Consider the following 21,929-nt stretch of genomic DNA (forward strand, 5'->3'; position numbering starts at 1 on the left):
TATTAGCCAAGGATTAGGAACAAGTGAATGGAGGAGCGCGCGCCGACCCTGAGCGCCGCATGGATAAAAGCGATTATTCGTTAACTTTAACCAGCTCTCCTGCCAAAATTACTTGTCAGATCAAAATTTGCTAAAGGAAAAAGTTGTTCCTTTTAGCACAAAGTATAACGTCCTGTACTCCGAATGCGCCAATTCTGGGACACCCTGTATATCTGCTGTCCGCTTGCTATGTCCGCTTTCCCGTAGATTCTTGATCAACTTTACGCACAAAAAGAATACCGTATACCCGCGGGAGATGTTAGTCTACTCAGTAACTACGTTCACAACTATGTCTTGCAAAAGAAATCCAACAACTTGCTGCACAACCCGTCGGTTAGAGAGGAAGAAAACTGGGTACGCGAGAAACAAATCTAGGTGCAGTGTAACAGACGGCTCTGTTTTAGGCAAATTCTTGAGAAATTGCGAGAAATTTCATTGAACGTTCATATCATATTTTCAAGCTTCAAAGAGATATGATATCTGATTATATCGAATCGATAGCTCGATGAGTACTACGATATTCTGACAGTATCCTACAAGATTGAGCGTGATTAGTCACCTTTATACATTCGTTCATTCAATTCGATTTTTCAGAAATATAGATCGCTAAATTTTTTTAAGTGATGTTGTCGCATGAAGTCAGATCTTATCTAGTTGAGTAGACCAGGATTGCGATTCTTTTTTTGTCGCTGCAAGAATTTTTAGTTGCATATCAATCAAACGTCGAGATAGAAATTACCGTTTTCACGATTGAATATGCATTATGAAAATAATTTCTAATTTATTAAATATAAAAATCTAATTTATTATATATAAAAATCGATGATATTAAGAGCAGGAGTTGTAGTATCAATCAATTCTTTCAATAGTGTATGCATGATAATTTGTTTAATTGCAAGACTGCTAAGTTGTGCTCTAATATAAGCACTGTAAATAACGAGAGAACATTAAGAATTGAAGAATTTATTTTACAATTAATAGTTTGTTAAAATGTCTTGACGATTAATATCTCATTAAAGTACGTTATATCTCGATATAGCTTTTCAATAAGTCGCCTTGAAGTTCGTGCTTACTTCATGCTTTTGAATAGCGCCAACAAAAGAACTTTATTCACGCTTGCATCCAGATTTCTATATTTGCTTGAAAAGACGGCTTTGAGTCGAAATTAATTATTATTGCGGAAATTAATAATTCTATGTGCGGTCAATTGCTTGTATTTTTTTTACTGTTCATTTTCAAGATGAAATTAGACAAAATTGGCTGATTGAAAAGAAAAACTCGATTCGATCATCGCGTTAACAGAGCCTTATCGTGCTTCGAGTTCTGAGTTGCTGGATAAACGCTTAAAGAGACTTTACAGCCGAACACGCAGTATACATCGCTACCAACGCGTTCTCGAATTACAATTGCAGCGGATCCGCGTGTGCTCGTCCGTCGACTTTTGCCATTCTGTAACATATAGAATATAACGCTTGCACGTTGCACAGCTTCCAGAACACCGTGAGCTTGTCCGAAGGCAAAATTGCATTAATGAAGGTCGCATCGTGTGCGGAAGTGTATATGCTACCGGACTAATGCATTTATATATGTGTTGAATGACTTGATGACCGCGGCATACGATAGAGGTACACACAAGTGCATGACCACTGTGCATAAGAGAAAAGTAAAGCAGTATTTTTGGTAATAAGCAACTCAAGAACTCAATTGAACATTGGCTCTTTTGCCTCTCGTTCTTGTCGGTGGTGCGTGGCAATGTGACTAGCAGAGCCTTTGTTTGTTTGTTTGTTTGGCGCGTACATAACGGAAGGATGATGGGCCAGTGCCGATGCAGGCAACACTCTTAAACTATGGGGGGCAGCATGGGTATGGTCGCTGCAGCATTGCCTCGCAAGGAAGCCTAGAGGAAGACGATTGCGACTCGAGCGAAGAACTTATAGGAAGCGCTTCTGGTGGGGGCCAGTCCGAGTCGCAAGCGCTTGGGGCCCAGCCGAAACTGGCCCCGATCAGTAGTGGCTGCTTGGGGCCCACAACCGTTTTCAGACTACAGTTTCTCGGGTCGGTGGAGGTGGAAGAGGAAGGGGGACGTAAACGGCGTAAGCGCCTTAAGAACCACATGGTGGAGGAGGCTGTGACAAAAATAAAGGTCCGCCCTCATTGCCCTTCATCCCAGACAACCCCCCCCCCTCTCTCCCTCCCCCCTTTCGCTGTTAAATCCGATCGACTGCCCTTTGACTCTTACAAGAGCAGTCGTTCGACCGTTTCATCCCTCTTATTGATTTATATAATAACCGATGAGAGGCTCAAAACCTTCTTATATATCGACCATTTCATCTTCTCGGCTTGACAATTTTATTTTCTCTCGGCCACGAAAAAAAAAAAAACCCGCAGCAATTTCCCGTAATATGCACTTTTCAGTTTACGAATACTCGTATATTACCTGCGTACAAATGCACATTCTTCATAAATCATAGTCGACGAGTCTCTTGCAAGTTAAATGTTGCGTCAAAGTTAGGCGATTTTTATCTCTCAAACTCTCAGGTTTGTGATAGCGCCGTTAATGATTATGCTCAACCGTTTTATCAACCGTTTTACACTATCGTGCACTATCTATCTTATTTTAGCAGTTAAGCGTTGTATGGGTTAAAATACTAATATATTATACATATATACCCTACATATTATACACTTATAATTAATTACCTGTTTATCTCTACTTTGTCACACATGCTGCTTCCTTATGATAGGCGCTGGTACGTATATTCCATTTTGCGAAATGTATACGAAACGTTTGCGTAGAAATTCATATGCAACAATTTTCTGAAAACGTGTGTCCTACAGGCACCGGACGGTGACACTCAGCCAAGCACGGAGGTAGATCTCTTCATCTCGACGGAGAAGATCATGGTTCTCAACACCGATCTGAAGGAGATCATGATGGATCACGCGTTACGCACGATTTCGTACATAGCGGACATCGGTGATCTGGTAGTGCTGATGGCACGGCGACGCTTCGTGCCGCACGAAATGGAAGAGGTACCAAAGATCAACCGAACTCCGAAGATGATATGCCACGTTTTCGAAAGCGAGGAGGCTCAATTTATAGCACAAAGTATCGGACAAGCATTCCAAGTAGCTTACATGGAGTTCCTAAAGGCAAACGGGATAGAGGATCATAGCTTCGTTAAGGAGATGGATTACCAGGAGGTGCTCAATTCGCAGGAGATATTCGGCGACGAGCTGCAGATGTTCGCGAAGAAGGAGATGCAGAAAGAGGTAATTTTCGGAATTTGCGCGTTACGCTCTTTCAATTTGCTAAAACTCGGAAAGGGAAAGGGACATCTACATTCTGACGGTTCGAGGAAGATGGCTTTCCTGTCGATTCGCCGAAACTCGTCGGAGCTATCGATAGACATCACGTTTCTCGTGAATTCTGAAAATCGAATTAATTTCACCCCCGGGAAACGTGGATGTCAATTGTGTCGCGATCGACCTGTAAGGAAACTTTTCGTAATCGCATTTTGGAGTAAAGATTTTTCTGCTTTTCAGGTAGTGGTACCGAAGGCGAAGGGAGAGATCCTCGGTGTTGTGATCGTTGAGTCCGGATGGGGCTCGATGCTGCCAACCGTAGTCATAGCGAATCTGGCGCCGGCCGGTGCCGCCGCACGTTGCGGCCAGCTTAACATTGGCGATCAGATAATAGCGATTAACGGCGTATCGTTAGTCGGCCTGCCTTTGTCCACGTGTCAGACTTACATAAAGAACTCGAAGAATCAAACGGTCGTCAAGCTGACTGTCGTGCCGTGTGCACCTGTGGTCGAAGTGAAAATCAAGAGACCCGACACGAAGTATCAGTTAGGATTTAGTGTACAGAACGGGGTGATATGTAGTCTATTGAGGGGTGGTATCGCCGAGCGGGGCGGCGTACGAGTGGGCCATAGGATAATTGAAATCAATAATCAGAGTGTTGTTGCTGTACCGCACGAAAAGATTGTTAATCTCCTGGCTACGTCAGTGGGAGAGGTACGTATGAGCGCGTAGAACTGAAACGCGGCGCTTTTAATGTGTGTGCTTTGTGTGCGCTCTTCATACACTTCGACCGAATCGATATCGGGAGGTATACACGATTGGTATTTACAATACGGTATATACATATATATATATTTAAAAAAATGCTTTTTTCCTTTCTTTTCTAGATTCTGATGAAAACGATGCCCACGTCGATGTTTAGGCTGTTGACCGGCCAGGAGTCTCCGGTGTACATATAAAAAGCGTTCAGTTGCCTGGCTGATGCGTAGTGAACAGACAATACATCCACCATCCACTACCGTACTATCCGCTACCTACCTTTTACTGTACAGGTTATTCTATGCAAGTCGCTTTGTGTTTTCGATTCTTATGGGACGATTCGATACATTTGCCAGCTCCTGCTTAGTAAACGAGACCTACATAGGTACGTCGCAGAAACGTTACTAAATATCTATACTCAAGCATAATTTATATGATTATCAATTATTGTAAGAGATATACGTATAGTACTAATCAATGGGATTCTCTGTAACATAAATATGTTCCCTGAAATATCTTGCGAGATATATTGTTTCAATCGCCGGCCGCGATTGCGTTACGTCGATGCCGGTGGTTCGATTTGTTGTCTGAACGGTGCAAAAATTGCGGCGAAATTGCCGCGATTTGCTCAGGCGTTTGATTTATTACGTGTCTTAGCGAAACGACGGCGGGAGGGGGGGAGGGGGAGAAAAATATTGATTTTCAGTACGCAAGTGGATGTTACAGAGAATCGCGTTATTCGCGCCAAGGAAGATGATAGGTGATGCAAATGATGCAGAGTTGCACACATGATTATAAATAGCACAAAGCTCTTTACCAACAGCTGGAGCAGGGCTGGAACTGTATATTACGTAGTTTAATGACGTAGTAATATTTATAAAAAGGATCTCCCTCTATCTCTCTGTGGAGACACTTTAAGCTAAAGCGTTTATTTAATCTTTTTTATCCTTAAGGCCGGCGAATACTTGCGGCGCGACGCCCCGAGTGTATTAATTTGTACTAAAAATTACTATCTACCGTAGTAGACTTCGGACGCGTAAAATCTCGTGATAAACAACGCCATAGTAATTATATAGAAGAGCACAGTGATGTATTCTGTACGAGAGGGATTTTTTTTTAAACGACAGTAGATTAATTCGTTTTGCAATACCGTTTAAGCTGACTTTCGGCAAGAGGTAAAAATTAATTGCGTGTTCGTCGAATATACACGGAAATGTCAGTGGACACAAAATGTTGATTCGTTGACATCCATGTATGCCTACATATCGCTTTATCTGATGCTATAATACTCACCTGTACCGAAGATGAAATCGTAACGCGGCACGTTCACATCGCACGATATTATTTTTCGAAGCGACGTTTAAAGGTCCTTCATATTATGCTTCGTAAACGGCTATCACTCGCGAGAAAGTAGACAATTAAAAAAAAAGTTAAGTTTTATTTGCTCCGAATATTGCGATATTCGTAAGTGCACAATTTTCTAACATTTGAAGTTAGTATGCATTTTTCGGGAAAATATGCGTGTGTGCGTGTGTGTATTTGCGTAAGATTTGTTTCTCGCGGATGATAGTCAACTGTAAGCTTGCAAAAGTCATCTTGTCCCCAGTATGTTACATTAATCGTTCGCTTCTTCGATCACATATTGATAAATGTTGAGAAATGGCTGTGTATTTAAGAGTCTAGATTTTATAGACGTAAGATCGCACTCGATTTAGGCACTTTAGAGTAGAGACCTTTAAATTTTGCAACATACACTTTACGTCCTTTAGCTCTCTCTTTCTCTCTCTCTCTCTCTCTTTCTTCCTCTCCTTTTCGTCTCTTGATATTTTATAAATTTTCCGCTCGTTTCAATAGAAATTCAACATCACTTTCATTGAATCCTTAACTGTAATTAAATCTTTATCTTAAAATTCATGGTACATACGTGCTGCTCATAATACTATCACTGACAATTGTTTAAATACTTATCGATTAGATATCTTCACGTCTTACGAAAATTTTCTCACGCCATTCCAAAGAAATCTCAATTTAGAAAATAGTGTTTTCAAGTGATCTCATCTCGTTTTAAAGATTTCTATGAAGGATTGGTGAAGAACGCTTTAAAAATCTTTCTATCGATCTATTCCTATCTACCGATCTAATTTAGCGGAATGGAGTTCCTTTTTAATTACACTTGTTTTTCGCGTTCGTAAAAGTTTAGTTGATAAAGATAATCCTAATTAATCGTAAAAAGGCTTGTAGACGGCACCTTACCCGTATCGGCTTGCAGTAAGTCTTCACTCACCATGTATAATACTTACATATAAAATATGTAAATTGTGCTCGACTTAATGTGGCTTCACTGGATATAGGCATACAAAATGAAATCTAGCTTCTCCCGACTCATGTAACTCTTCTCGTCAATGGAAAGTTTCTTCTAAAATATAACAGACTGACTCACTTCTATGTGTGTAACCCAATAAGATAAAAAAAATTACTAATTCCAGGGAAAACGTGACTCTCTACAGTCGTACTACTAGAAAAGTATAAAAGAAGAAAAAATACGTTCTCTTCTATATAAATACTATATGCCATACTAATCTAAGTTTTATCTATTTTTGCTGAAAATTTCTCACCTTCGAGCTATTCTGCTTCAAATATCAAGAAGTGTGCGATGACAAACTTTGAGATTCCTGATGTCTGATATAAAATTTCAATGCCAAAGTACATTAAGTAGTGAGGCGTAAAAACGACGGAACGGCGCATAAATTTTCGACAAACTGAAAAATTATTCAGTCATTTTGTCACAGGATGTGCGATTTATTTAAGGAACGATGTATCTTAATTTGCGCAAAAAGTCTAAGCCTGTGTTGTCTACACTTCACACGTCATTTAGGTATACAGGGCATTTAAAGAGAAAGCGTTCATAGGATTAAGTAGGACGTTTAAATAAATATTACGTATGTAAAAGGTATCTAATAAATATGAAGAAAATTATCCTTTCGGAGATAGAACCAATTAGGTCGCGCTCGACGTTGTCCGACATCGAGAATTGTTTCTATCTGTAGAAAGATCAGATTTTCGAGATATGTTAATTAAACGTCTTTCTCTTTCAACGAGTACGCTCTCCAAAGTCTTGAACTCTTCTTTTTTAAACGGCCCGGTATAAGTCATAGAATTTGTGTTCACATAGTGTCATAATGCGTACTGTAAAAAATAAAGTCATACTTGTTTAAATGACGAGGAACGCTAATTTTGTAACAAATAAACTAGAATTTAATTTTGGAAGGTTCGAACATGTGTTATGGGCATCTCTTTCTGCTTTGTCGACACATAATAGCGGACATGGATCTCTTCGTATCTAAATTTAAGTCGATTCTTCGATTACACTCTATGTTCAAGGATCTCTTGATTTGCCATAGACACGATATTTCCTACGGGACAATTCTCTGTGAGGCGCGTGGATAGAGAGCATGTATATAAAAAAAAAAAAAATTTCGTTGTCTATGATATTTAGTGATGTAAAAGCGAAAGTAAGGCACGATGCCGTAAATCGTTGCGCACAGAAAGCCTCGTGAGGATAGTTACGTGAGAAATGTCACGAAATATATATATATATATATATAAATATATGGTAATTCCATTACTTCATTGAGGACGGGTGTAGCGAAGCATATTACGATATTGCATATCATGGAGAACCGATATATCATTGAGGAGAGACCTTCATTCATCGCGGACAAAATATCTAAATACGCAGAAAGTATTATCTCTTTTGCCGGAATCACCAGAGTCTAGAATAAATCGTGACCTATATACGTTAGGGTAATGAATTTTGGCATAGAAATTTTAACCATATATATTCGACGAGCAACACAGAGCGGTATGAATATAATATATGGGATCAAACAAGATGTGTTATATATTGGGTGGCTGAAACTTATCTAGTCATTACGCTAAGAATAAGATGAATATATATATATAAATATATAAATAAAGAAAAGTATATATATATATATACATAAGTTAATACTCAGCCATCGCAAGCCACCCTGACTGAATGTGTCTAGCCACATTTTAATAATGAACATCTGCAACTTGTACTGTCACTCTGGCCTTGCGTGGTCATTACTTGTACGTTCGTTAGAGATGAAACGTAATATTATTAAATCGTCATTATTACAGTCTTCGTTCGTTAACTCAAATTTTATATTAAAAAAAACCAATAGCTTTTTTTTAACAATAGCTTAACAACTTAAAGGCATATAAGTTATTAAATTATGGCTTATTGAAGTATTCACGAGCATAATAATTAATAAATATTTAGGCTCATTTGACATTATCTGTTGATATTCTATTGATATTCTTCACTCTAAATTCGTTTTCTATAGAATTCTTTTCTAGATTTTCTACGATTGTTGGCAAATTATATTATATATGAACGAATGCGAGGAGAGGAGATCTAGTAAACTTGTTCCGTTTATATAAATTTAAATAAGCATACAGTTCGTCGAAATGAGGAGGTTTCGTCGTGTAATTATTTCCAAGCGTTGCAAGACATTTGTGTCACAACTCTTTAACAAGGACACTGACGGATAATGTCTGATTTAACGATGAATATTTCGTTGATGACAAAGCATGTTTTGCATCATCGAGCCTTACAAAATGAAGAATGATGATCGTGCAAAGTCAGTATGAATGGTAGAAAAAAAAAAATTCCCAAATTGCAGTCAGAATCGTTATGAAGTAATTGAGAAAGAGCCCAGCCATTCATAATAAATAAAAATAATTATATCTTACACACACACATATATAGAGCTTGCGCTGTAGCTTCACCAGTCATGAAACATGCTACAAGATATCATGACTGTCTTTATCAATGTTTGTGAGTGTATAATAAGTTATATAAACTATAAGTGAGCTATTGAATGTGTATATGGTATATGCTAGTCCATATTAAGATACAATAAAATGTAATTTTGAATTCAAATTCAGACGTAGTTTGTCTGTTGTACTTTCGAAGCACAAGATACGACGCGTCGATGAAAACGATGTAGCAGCTTTTCCATGATTTTTCTTTTCTCTCTTAAAGGCTTTTATTTCTTCAAAATATTCCACATGACATGTGAAGTAATGAGGTATATACATTATGAAGCGTTCATAAAAGCGGTCTAAAATTATCTAAACTATTAATATCGCGACAAGTAGAAGCCCCGATGAGCCACTCCTTTCCCTTCTAAAATGTCCTAACGAGAGCTTCTTTATATCCATTTTAGCACCGAGTTAATGTTGACAAGGACATTAATACACTTTGTTATAACATAAATACAAAATGACATCATTTAAGCCTATTTGTATGCCTATAAAAAAGAAATTAATTTTTAAAATCGTTCTCCTTCTGTTAGTATACTTTATTGTTGTATCATTAGCTTCCATATTCTATTACTAATCAGCAATATAGAAGTTCATTTAAAATGAAATTTTATTTTAGTTAATTTATATACGTTAATAATTAATATATTTCAGTAAAGCAACGATTAAATGATTAAAAAAAAAGAGGGCATTAACATACTTGAAATGATTAATTGCTGATTATTTTTGAGGAAATGTACATACAATGGTATTCAACCTTTTTGAATCTTAATTATTAGTTCATGTACGTTAATTTTTCCATGGTAGTGTTTGGAAAATCTTTCGTACCGTACTGGCACAACGTGATACAATAGAATAATTATTCTATATATCCCAAACTCTTAATAATAATTTCTTTATTATTGCAGATTATCTACAATTGTTTTAACCTATTCCCGTGTCCTTAAATTACAAAACCTCTCTGTTGTAATTATTTAAAAAAAAACAAGGTATTAATGCGATGTGTCCCCATTTTTTAAGGATATAGTCCATATACTAACTGGTTGTACTTCTCACATTTGATGCAATAAAACGTACGTTAGGTACAAACCATTGACATTTTCATTAAGCCGATTATACCGATATTAATATTAATTTATTGAGCCAATGCATTATGATAATTACGTTAAATATTTCTATCAATATATATACTATTATTCCTTTGCCACCGTTTTTTTTTTTGTTACAAAGATATCAGTTTTTCAACTATTTCTCTATTTAATTACACAATGTGCAATATATGCAAATTTAACTATTTCTTGCGTATGTTCAATTTCCTGTTACAATCGTTAATTTTACTTATCAAATGGAAAATATTTACGTATATATGTATGTAGTATAACTATATATTTTACATTGTCTCCCTCAAATAAGCAATTGTCATAAAATAATTATTTTTTTTTCTCATGCATTTTCATCGAATCAATTTTCTCTATGTTAAAATTTATTGTATAGTGTATCTTAATGAATAGAATTTATTCATTGGGAAACGTAATAAAGAATTTTTCTATTCTTCTTACTTATATTTACACATTATAAGCAATTAATTGGCAATTATTACTAACATAATGGAAGATTTCTATTCACTTACAGTTCAAACTTTTCTGAGTACAAATCAAATGTATCCGAATATGCGTTTCTGCTTATTACATATTAAAAAAAGCCTTGGTAATAATCTACAACTCGCAATAAAATAACTGCAGATGTTGAGAAATGCGTAAGTTTAGATTGAAAATGTTTCCGGCTCGTCTTTAATATATTATCTATAAGACATGTGAGATAAATAATAAGCTACTACTGATCAATCTTATAGTTCTCTATATATTCTATGTATGCAAGGATACTTAAATCTATGGTGTATTAGACAGAGACAACCAGTTAGCATACACAAACTTGTTTCAGAGAAAAGAATTCGTATGTCAAAACATAGGATCTTTCAATTTCATTATTTAGATAATACATTAGGAAGAAAAAGAAGTATAATTTGCAAATTGCACTAGTTTCGTAGCAGTATATTGAAAGAATTGTATGTCGCATACTCTTCCTTAATATAATTTCAAACTTATGTAACATATCTCACCGCGTTCTTCTCACAGAGAGAGAGAGAGGCTTCCTCTTGCAGATACGCAACGTTAATGCAGGAAGATATTTACGAAGTTTTCTCAATGAGCGATTTGAATAAATCCAACAGTGCTTTGCATCTCCCCCACGATATAGAAAATATCCATTCTGTTTTACTCTTACAAAACTTTTATTATTTTTATAGCAAAATTGTGGACACAGGTGCCGGATACGCAGTTGGTGCGGGTAAGGTGATCAAAAGTCTGGGAAAGGTAGGAGTAACGTCGCTTTGCTTTGTCGTGGGCGATCTGACAAGGCTGAGATCAGTTGTCCATAGCGTATCTTCGAGTCCATTCTTTGGCATTACGTATCGCTTCGCTCTCGTTAACTTTCCAAAGTTCAGCTACATCATTTGCCAAAGGATCATCGGGATTCGGCGCGCTCAGGAGCGCTTGTATGGACAACAAAACTGTTCTGATTTGAAGCGCTGGACTCCATTTATCCTTCAGGATATCGAGGCAAATCCTGCCCAATCTATAAATAAATCGAGATAGATCATATTAAAGGAATACAGCGCGCTAAAACATGATTATCGGCCTTTATCATTTTTATTTCAATTGCTCAACTTATTGAACATAAATATGAGTTTCATAATTGTATCATTAAACAAAATTTACGTCTGTCAAGAAGATATCTCGATTTTTTAAATATGTGCGAAGCACAAGATATGCTAAATAACTTCATAAAAGTAAAATTTTTCAGGATATACGGTGTGATCATAACTTCGTTTGATTTTGTCAATAGAAGAGGCTCAAATGTTTAAATACTTAAATGCTTACATCTAACGCTTTAATGCTTAAATGTTTTAAGCATTAAAGCACTATGCACGAAAAGCATGCGTTATTAGAGATTTAATGCTTTACACAACATTTTTGGTTGGTATTTTGTTCGAAAAAATCGGACGAACTTATGATTCCACCCAAAAGACATATCACAGTTTCCACCTTTACCTGTCTATATTTGGATGATATATTTTTGTGATAAACCTAACTTTCGGTGCAGACATTGGGTAATCTTCTGGTAGGAACAATTCGAGCTTAAACAATCCACCTTCGAATGGCGAATCTTCAGGTCCCGTTACTATTACGTGAAAATATCTAGCATTTGTATCGTCTGGCACAGCGCTGATACCAGGAACTGGTTCTTGCATTAATCTTTGAGTTTCTTTGATAATCCTCCGTGGTAACGCTGCCATTGTTTACGCAATGATCTGTGAGAAAAAGAAATGTGCAAAAAGTTACTAAAGATTGGCCTTATGAAAAATATGTGAAATTGAAAAATTCAAAAGTTTATCTAAAATTCAAAATTACGCCTTCATCATTCGTTTTTCACTATCGCGAAATTTTACTCAATAAAATACCTCAATTTTACAATTTTTTTTTAAGTTAACAAAATTCATGTGAAAAAAACAAAAGAGCCACTCTGTATTTTCTTTTCTATCCTTTTTTTTTTAACGAATACGTGTGATATGCGAAATTTTGATCTAACGACCACCGTCGCGACAAATTGTAATGTCACGTTGGAGATTTAACGATTCGTGTTCGCAAACGAATTGTTACTCAACAAAACGTATTTTTTACTTCGTTACAAAACCGTCTCATTAAATCAACGAAGAAACAGTCGCGCTGACGTGAAAATCGTCTCGAGTCACTTCGTCAGCATCTCTCGCATACCATCGGGAGAACTTCTTCTCTTTCTCTCTCCCACCCTTTCTACACAAAACACAATGCTGGCCGTCGGGCGGTCGTTTCACACCGCGATTTACAAACCGGATATCCTGACATGTGTGTTGGGAGGAGGCGGGGGATCGATAATTTCTCTCTCTCTCTTTCGCGGCCGACTCGTCGACGGGTAAAACGGACGTACGGCGATCGGCTACGAAGTACGAGTTGACAGCGTTGACAGCTTTGCTCCACACCGAGAGGAATCGGAGGAGCACGTACGCGCGCACGGTACACTCGTGTGCGTTTACGTGCGTGTGTGCGCGCGCGAGCGCGCGAAAAAATACGCGTGTATGCGTGCGCGCAAGTGCACGGTGTTCGTTGCCGAGTGTGGAACGAACACGGGACGTCGTGAAAACCGCGTAAACGTGAATCCCTCTCGGGGATGTTAAGGATGATAAACAGGCGCTCGCGCGCGCGCGCGATAAATCCGGGGGTGGAGAGGGGGGGGGGGGCAAAATCCGAGGATCGTACCCACGGTTTTTCGCGTCAGAGAAACAGAGAATGAGAGAGGGAGAGGGAAAGAAAGAAGATAGCGCGCACGGATCGCGCGCATCCGATCGCATAAACAAAGGGTGCAAGCGTGACGTAGCCGTGCAAGCGATCCGTCTGGTCGCTCCGGCTCGCCGTTATCGGGGTCCGATACGACACACGCACACTCTCACACACGCACACACACACACACGTAGCGACGGCTGACGTACCGCCCGCACGCGGATACGTACGGTATATTTCCTACGTTAAAAGCTCGCAAGTCGGTCTCGCGCGAGTCCTCCGGCAGTTTTTTTTTTTTCTTTTCCCCTCGCGACCGCTTCTCCCTCGAGGTCCACCTCGTGCTCTTCTAGAAACCTTCAGTCGCCGCCGCAGTCGTCGTTAACGCGCTCGTTCGCGCTCGTTCCCCTGGCTAATCGTCGTCGTCGTCGTCGTCGTCGTTGTCGTCGTCACCACCACCACCGCCGCCGCCGCCGTCGTCCTCGTCGTCGGCAGTCGTCGGCCTCTCGCAACCGACTTTCCGGAGGAGGGGGGGTGAGGGAGGGAGGAGGAGGAGGGAGGTGGAATCCAACCGGCCGGTGATCCACGGGTGCGTGGACCGCGGAGCGCTCGATCGGCAGCCGCCGCTAATTTAATTTCCACCCTACGTGCGTGAACGTAGCGCGACCGCGCACGGCTGGTGGTCGGGTCGGCTGGTTTGCGACTTCGGTCGGTGGTCCCCTCTCACAGCCTCACGCCGCTCTCGCGATTCATTTTATCACGCTGCTTGATGGCGCTGCTTGCTCGCTCGCTCGCTGGCTCTCGCTCTCTATCTCCGCTCTCTCGTTTATCCGTTCGTTCGTCCGTCCGTTCTATCCCGTCTATCACTCGCGGATGCTTCTATTCACTCGCGCGCGCGAATCAACTCGTCGGCACGCGCGCGATACACCCGTATGTGTACACCCCGCTCGCCGATATCCTTTATTCTCGCCCCGTTGTCGCGGAGAGCACAGCGTCACCGAACTCACCGAACTACGAAGTCATGGAATCACGAGAGAGGCTAGAGCGCCACGAGATCCCCGGCGGCGTCGAGTCGACGGGAAAGAGCGCTCCCTCTGGGTCTGGGCGTACGCGTTTTGTTAGATGGCGAACCGCATATCGACATAAGGGGCCCGCTGGAGAAAGCGGACAAAATACGATCACGTGACCACTCGTCGCTGCGCGACAAGCGAAGCCTGGTCAGCGGTCGGTCTAGACTCTAGGTTATACTCTATGGATGCGGATCCTAACCTCCTAACCATAACCTTTTCCATAAACACGTGGGACTCCGTGGAGATTGAAGGTTTTGAAGGCTGAATGCTTTTAATACCGGAGTTGGATAATAATAATCTCGTAATCTCTGTTTATTCTTCCCGTACTACGACTGACCAAATCGGACTTGACTTGGGAATCGGCTTCCTTTACCAAAGAAAGAAGAAGAAGACTTAAAGGTTTTAAAACGATTTGTATAAATATATATATGTATTGTACAATATATAATTTTATTTAAAAAATAGTTAAAGCAATATGAGCTCATAAAAAAGTGCAATTAGTAGTTAAAACTACAATTATGTTATGAATGTTTGACAATGCAATCCATATTTTATTTATTATTATATATAATAAGTTTAATTACGGTTCGAATCAAATAGGTTATATTTTGTATGTTTTTTAAATTAGTTTTGATTTACTATAGAAAAAGAAGTAAATGGTCGCGTTCAACAAAATGTGTATTGTACAACTGTTGAGAGTTTTCTTTGCTGAGATAGATATTTTTATAGATTAAAAAATATTATTCAATTAGCGCTTCAAACAGCACAGTTGCAAAATAAACGTCCTGCTGAACGCGGCCAATATATTTAAATTACGTTACAATTACGACATAGCTTTAAGTTTGATAAAATCAGATCTGATTAGGGAATTAGAGGCCATTTTCAAAGAAAGAAGGATAAGAATAATTTAGGCAAATTCAACTAGAGACTAAAATTAATACTCTTTTTTTTTTTTTTAACAATGCAACTTTGCAGTTATATAAGCCTTTACCTTATACATTTGTTTACTCGATAAAATCAAAAGTCATACTTCAAAATTAATTACAGATACAGGCAAATATTAACAGTTCGTTGAAGTAAACGAGATCTAGAACAAGAATAAGGACTTATCTGCTGTATAATTTCAACAACGGATTGAAGACACCTGAATAATATCTGGTGGAGTTTCCAGATGAGAAGAGAAAAAATTCGTGAAGAGTTGAAATAAATTTGTCGCATCGTTTATCTGTCGATAAGAGAAACATGAAAAATCTAACAGTTTGCCAAGTAAATAGTAGAAGTCTCAAATTTTTGCAAAACGTAGAAGTTGCGTCTAATCGAGAACTCTTGAGAGACATACAATGTGCTATCAATACAAGTTACAACGACATTTACGTTCTATTGGGCGATCATCTCCATGCAATACCATCTTCAGTCGAAGAGGCAGATGTTACCTGTGTAGACAATAGACAGTATTGTTCTTCCAAAATAGTCGCAATGGACTATTGTGTCAATCTGCAGGAATTGTATTGTGCCTTCGAGTCAGGCGATATTGCCAAAATCGAGATGATAGATCAGGATCACATTACTTACAATGTTTTAAATACAAATCTCGATAGTGGCTTACAGTGTATGAAATTTAGTCCGGATCATGGAATCATTGCTGGTGTGACAAATACAGGAATGGTAATCACTATGGTATCAACCTTCCACATAATGTCAAAGGTAATGCCTTAATTTTAAACCAAACTTTTATTAAATGTTGTTTGGCGTTTGTCATTACTTATCATTTGTCGTTCATTTGACTTTTTGACAGTCTTTTAGTGCGAGTTAAATTTTGGTTTTCTAGAGAAAAATCATTCTTTTTGTTTTCAAATGTTGATCGAAATCTACACAAGACAGTTTGAGAAATCCTAGTCTACACAGTTTTTCTCTTTTTTGCAATATAATCGTTTACTTCATTCTCTAATTTAAATCTCGCTATTTTTTTCAAATACTCTGGATTACTCTCTTTTCATCTTTCTATTGTCTCTATAAGTTTTTAATTTTCTTTCTCCTCTCCTTTTAATTTCTCTTTTTTATTAATTCCCTACTTATTCTCTCCTTATCTTTTTTCCATTTTTTTTCAAATTCATTCTTTTCTTTTTTCAAAACTTTCCATTTTCCATCTTGATATGTTTCTTTCTTAATCATTTTCCATTTTGATATGCTTTTAGTTTTTCTTTTATTTCTCTTCAACACTTTCTCAAATCACTACCCTTTCTCTTTAAATATTTTTTTTTTAATCTCTGTGCCCTTGCATCTATCTTATTACTTACTCGTCTATTTGTATTTCCTTCCTAATCAGATCTGTGTCCTCCAATCTATTCATTACCAGTTTCATATCACTTGTTATGTATTCTTTCTACCTTCCTTTTTTCTGTATTCTATTATTTTTTCACATCTCCCTTTGATAAAATGTTAAGTTCATGTTCGGATTTTGTTTAACAAGTGACTGCTTTGGCATTAAATTATTTAGTATCTTTTATCTTTTGTTTATAAAAAAAAGTTTATTCTATACTTTTGATTTTCTTGATTTTTGTACGTACAACATATCATCTTTCGTTCGATTGTATTATAGATTTGTTCCCTGTATACTAAACTTTAGATTACTTTGCAGGTAGATTTATATTCAGATGAGTTCGGGCAGAATGAATTTGTTACTGTTGGTTGGGGTAAGAAGGAAACTCAGTTCCATGGTTCAGTGGGTAAAGCGGCGGCTCAAGCTAAACCGATAGAACTAACGCCAAATGAGCACGACGACGGTCTTGCTCGAATCACTTGGCGCAACGATGGTGCCTTATTCGCCGTCAGTTTTCTGCACAAGGAAACGAAAATTCGAAAATTCAAGATATTCGACAGGGAAGGTGTATTGTGTTCTACCAGCGATAAAATGAACGGATTGGAAGAATGTATAGTCTGGAGTCCGTGCGGAGGTCTGATTGCCATACCCCAAGTATCGGACGATAAATATGTTATTGCATTTTTTGAGAAGAACGGCCTTAAATACGCGGATTTGACACTTCCCTTCAAGCCTCAAGAAGCAAAGGTATGTCGAATATTGAAATATGTAAATTTTTAAAGATCGCCTTGCAAAATTACACGTTTCATTGAACAGGTATCTTACAGGTGAAGGATCTGCTCTCGTCACCATGTTTAGATATTTTGGCTGTTGTTTGCCACCAATCAGAAACTAATACCACGCTGATACAACTGTGGACTGAAAATAATTGTCATTGGTATCTTAAGCAAACTCTCGTCTTTTCTGTGGAGAGTCCACTGTTGTATGCTACATGGAGCAACAAAGATATCGATAAAAAGGAATTGATTTGTTTAACGACGAAAGAGCTCGCTTTCTATTCGTTTAATTGGTGCGTGAATCATAGCAGGGGCAAAACTGAGAATGACAAAAGTGTGGTTGGCGTTATTGAGGGAAACAATATTTTAGTTACTAGTTTTAAAGATGGAATTGTTCCACCGCCAATGGCGCAATTATATTTGCAAACTTCGGAGTCACAAAATGCAATTGTTTTTGCGCCAAATATTAATAATGAGTCATCTTCGACAAACTGCAACGAATTCTGTACCGTTTCATGTAATAATAAGTTGACGTATTTCAAAAAGTCGAAGGTAATTTATTTTAACGAAATAATGATTCGTACAGGTCTTACTTATCATTGCGTTATATAATTTATCATATGTTGCAGGCCATACTAATTTATGAAGATGTAAACTTGGGTAATATTGATTTTGGCATTTTGGCACTATACGATATGAAGAATGAAGTATTGAGCATTAAACGCCATTACTACCCGTATAATTTCTTATGGTTTACGGAAGACATTATATTGTTCGCCATAGTTTCAAACAACTTTAATCTCTTGTGTGTTTTATCTCTAAATAAGACACATTCTAAGGATCGTCTCAGAATAGAGTACGTAATTTCCTACATTATCATCCTAGATTGTAAGATGTGTAAAATAGCAATTGTCTAAACTTGAATTTTTTTTTTAAAGGGAAGTTCATACTTTGAATCATCCAATAGAGCATATAATTTCTTCCCCCGACACAAATACAGCTTACATAAAAGCGAAGGAGCAAATATTTAAGTACACGCGGGATGGAAAATTTAATCCAACAAATATAACGTTAGATAGGCTGTGCGTTCAAATGGAAGTTATAAAAATTGATTCGAAAGACGTTATTCTTGCTCTGTCTCTGGACAACAGTTTCTTCGTTGACGGAAAGGAAATTGCCAAGAATATTACAAGTTTCCATGTGTATCCTGATTTCATAATTCTCACAACACTGCAAGATACATTGATTTGTGTTCCATCGAACGAAGCTGGTATAAAGCAGCTGAGGGTAAACGATTTGACCGTCAAGCCCTGGTTGAATACTATAAACAAGACGTCACTTTCAGGTGATAATACATACTTTTATAAATCACTCTTACTGTGTATGGCATTACTTTTCTGACTTTAAACGTATCGTTGCAGATATCTACATAAGACGTCTCGAAAAGGGTTCTTGTATAATAGCAGCGATACCACAAGAGTCAAAGATAATTTTACAGATGCCTAGAGGGAATCTAGAATGTATACAGCCAAGGGCGTTAACACTGCACGTAATAAAATTGTATCTTAATAACTGTAATTATTGGGTGGCGTTTGACATAATGACTAAACAACGCATAAACTTGAACCTAACATACGATCATAATCCACAATTGTTTATGGATAACGTGAATAAATTCGTCGAAGATATTGTACAACATAAAAAAGCGAATTGGTTGACTCTGTTCTTGTCAGAATTACAAAACGAGGATGTCGTCAGTACGATGTACGCCAATTGTTACGCTGATCACGCCGCCAAATCTGGCACAGAACGTAACAAAGCTGCGATTAATAAGGTAGACAAAATCTGTAAATTATTAAGAGAGGTCATGGAGAAACGCGACGATGCGGATGATTTGATAGAACCGATACTGATAAGTCTGGTGAAGAATCAACAAAAACAGGGATTGGAAAATGCACTTAGTAAGATAAAACAAGTCAAAACGTCGGAGGATTTACAGAAATTAACGCCACGCGATTCTTCCTTATCTGCCCACGGTGCACTGAAATGTTTACTGCATTTTGTAAATATAGATACGTTGTACGAAGTTGCATTAGGCATGTATGATTTTGAACTCGCAATGTTCATAGCTTCCAAATCATCGAAGGATCCCAAAGAATATGTTCCATTCTTGAACAATTTGAAAAAATTAGACGAGAATCACATGAAGTATTCTGTTAATATGTATCTCAAACGTTATGAATCAGCATTAGAGTTCTTGTCTAAGGATGTAAGCAAGTTTGAAGAATGCCTAAATTTAATACGTACTTGGCACTTGTACGCGATGGCAATAAGAATGTTTGAGGCAGGCACTGTATATCATAAAAGGGTGGCTGAAATTTACGCGGAATTTTTATCAAGTAAACAGAAATATACAGAAGCCGGTATGATGTTTTATAGAAGTGGCGATCTTGACAAAGCTATACAAAACTTTAGCATGTCAAGTGATAATTGGGAGGATGTAATCGCAATATTAAAAGAAATGAAATTGAGGTAAAAATACAATTCCTTTTTTTTTTCGTACATGCATATATGAAAGAGAAAATATTATCCTCTCATTATAATTAATCATATGTTATTCTGTACTACATGAAAATTAATTTCTTCAGCCCAGTAGATCTACATGCACGTTATAAGGTACTAGTTGAACATTTGAAAGCCGAACGTAAATATGGACATGCTGCTGTGATATTAAAAGAATATTTAAATGATATCGAAGAAGCAGTTGCGCTATTGTGTGAGGGAAGAATCTGGAAACATGCGATACGAATAGCGAACGATGCTCAACGTTTGGATCTGAATGGTTAGAAATTAGTTCGAGAATTAAGATTAATATTTATTATATTTATTGTATAATATGTAAGAAGAGTGATAATTTTCACGAAAGTTTAGGTGAGACTTAAACATAACATATTCGAATTTTCTGTCATTTTATAGAGACACATATTAAACCTGGAATAAAGAAACATGCAGAACATGTGCTTTCACAATTGAATAAAATGGTGGAAGAGTTTCTCAGATATAAGTTACGCCTTGCTGTAGTGAGAATGGAATTAAAAACAAAACAAATGCAATTACATGAGAGGACCTATGATGATGAACCAGAATCTAACAAAGAAATTCCAGATTCAATTAGTGACGCAATCAGTATTGCAGATTCTGTTTCAAGTCGAATGTCACAATTATCGATATCTTCTAGGTATTTACACACTTTTTCTAAATTTGTTTATCATAATAGTACATATGTAAATAGCACACTTTGTATATCGTAGCCATATATGATTTTATGTCTATATACCTAATGTGAAAAATATGAAAATATCTTTTTAGCAAAAGCTATCGGTCAAGTAAGAATCGTAGGAAACAAGCGAGAAAGCTTTTGAGTTTAAAGGAAGGGAGTACGTTTGAAGATATAAGCTTAATACACGCTCTCTATCAAATCATTAGCAATGCGTACAAGGATAGAGGTTTGTCTACAAAGGCGATACAAATTCCTATTATATCACAACATTATCAAAGAAATCGCGGAATATATATAAACTTTTTACAATATATTTCAATTATAATCCAACTATACATTTTGATCTTAATATTTTAACAATTAAATTTTTATTTGCAGATGAATGGCTCGAACTGACACAAGCGTTAGTACGATTCGAATTTGATATAAGCGCATCCGAGATCTTAGAGAAGCAAAAGAGATTCTTTCTACTGATAGAAAGTAGCAAATCTGAAATTTGGGACAGATCAGCTCCTACAAGTTTAGCTGAGATAGTAAGTAATCAATACAAAAAGTATTTCCAGCGATTTCTGAATGATGTTGCGCTTTACATTTTTCAATTTATTTACAGGAAAAAAGAGCAAGTTATACACAAGGACAGCTTCAAGAAATTCTTGCACCCATTAAATTAATGGGTAAGTATTCATTGTATCAACCTACTGCAGTCACAAAATATACAGCAGATTCATATTTCTTGCATTCATTTTGATTTTTAATAATCTTTTTACTTTTTATTTTATTTTTATTTTTTTTTTTTTGTTTTTTTTTTCAGAACGCTGCATAATGTTTCCACCTGAGGCCGAGAGACCATCACGTGAACTAAATATTTTTTAGAAATTTTTTTTTTTAATATTTTCTAGTATTAATCTATGAATGTAAGAAAAACGTTATCACATAATATGCGAGACTGATGTAATACAAATAAATTATAGTAATTTAGTTTTTTTATTTACAAAGATGTTGTATATAGTTAGTAATTTAATCTATATCGTATAATTAAATTTGCAACTAATGAGACCTAAATATAATAGCTACTTGAATTTAATCTTAAAATAGTCATGCATATATTAAACACCTAAATTTGGAAATGTTAAAATTTGGATTGCTTAACAATAT

The 21,929-nt window shown here is 37.2% G+C and overlaps 3 protein-coding genes across 10 annotated transcripts in view; 2 read left to right on the forward strand and 1 right to left on the reverse strand.

The window, feature by feature from the left end:
• Positions 1-9,073, forward strand: part of LOC105452834 — an 18,344-nt gene extending 9,271 nt beyond the window's left edge. Inside the window, exons 12-16 of the mRNA XM_011694307.1 lie at positions 1,847-2,182; positions 2,784-2,789; positions 2,878-3,312; positions 3,586-4,059; positions 4,233-9,073. Of these exons, the coding sequence (XP_011692609.1) occupies positions 1,847-2,182; positions 2,784-2,789; positions 2,878-3,312; positions 3,586-4,059; positions 4,233-4,304 (1,323 nt within the window). The 3' untranslated portion in view covers positions 4,305-9,073. The remainder of the gene's footprint in view (positions 1-1,846; positions 2,183-2,783; positions 2,790-2,877; positions 3,313-3,585; positions 4,060-4,232) is intronic.
• A 761-nt stretch (positions 9,074-9,834) lies between these two features.
• On the reverse strand, positions 9,835-14,405 carry LOC105452832 (ubiquitin-conjugating enzyme E2 N). 6 transcript variants are annotated; one of them, XM_011694305.1, is made up of 3 exons: positions 14,336-14,405; positions 12,066-12,325; positions 9,835-11,589 (listed from the first exon to the last, which is right to left on the reverse strand). In XM_011694305.1, exons 2-3 carry the CDS (start codon positions 12,308-12,310, stop codon positions 11,379-11,381), a joined length of 456 nt encoding a protein of 151 aa, XP_011692607.1. In that variant the 5' UTR covers positions 12,311-12,325; positions 14,336-14,405; the 3' UTR covers positions 9,835-11,378. The 6 variants fall into 6 exon arrangements, with proteins under 6 accessions (XP_011692607.1, XP_011692606.1, XP_011692602.1 ...); XM_011694304.1 differs by lacking the exon at positions 14,336-14,405 and adding an exon at positions 13,976-14,329; XM_011694300.1 differs by lacking the exon at positions 14,336-14,405 and adding an exon at positions 13,562-13,969.
• Positions 14,406-14,569: 164 nt separating this feature from the next.
• Positions 14,570-21,769, forward strand: LOC105452835 (putative elongator complex protein 1). Of its 3 annotated transcripts, XM_011694310.1 has the most exons (13): positions 14,570-14,797; positions 15,446-16,102; positions 17,037-17,465; positions 17,546-18,046; positions 18,124-18,350; positions 18,433-18,839; positions 18,916-20,026; positions 20,143-20,336; positions 20,471-20,732; positions 20,864-21,000; positions 21,153-21,307; positions 21,385-21,448; positions 21,586-21,769. In XM_011694310.1, exons 2-13 carry the CDS (start codon positions 15,641-15,643, stop codon positions 21,645-21,647), a joined length of 4,011 nt encoding a protein of 1,336 aa, XP_011692612.1. In that variant the 5' UTR covers positions 14,570-14,797; positions 15,446-15,640; the 3' UTR covers positions 21,648-21,769. The 3 variants fall into 3 exon arrangements, with proteins under 3 accessions (XP_011692612.1, XP_011692610.1, XP_011692611.1); XM_011694308.1 differs by having other exon boundaries at positions 21,153-21,448; XM_011694309.1 differs by having other exon boundaries at positions 21,385-21,769.
• The last annotated feature ends 160 nt before the right edge of the window (positions 21,770-21,929 follow it).

Source organism: Wasmannia auropunctata, unplaced genomic scaffold, assembly GCF_000956235.1.
Source record: "Wasmannia auropunctata unplaced genomic scaffold, wasmannia.A_1.0 LD336026.1, whole genome shotgun sequence".
NCBI classification, from domain to species: domain Eukaryota; kingdom Metazoa; phylum Arthropoda; class Insecta; order Hymenoptera; family Formicidae; genus Wasmannia; species Wasmannia auropunctata.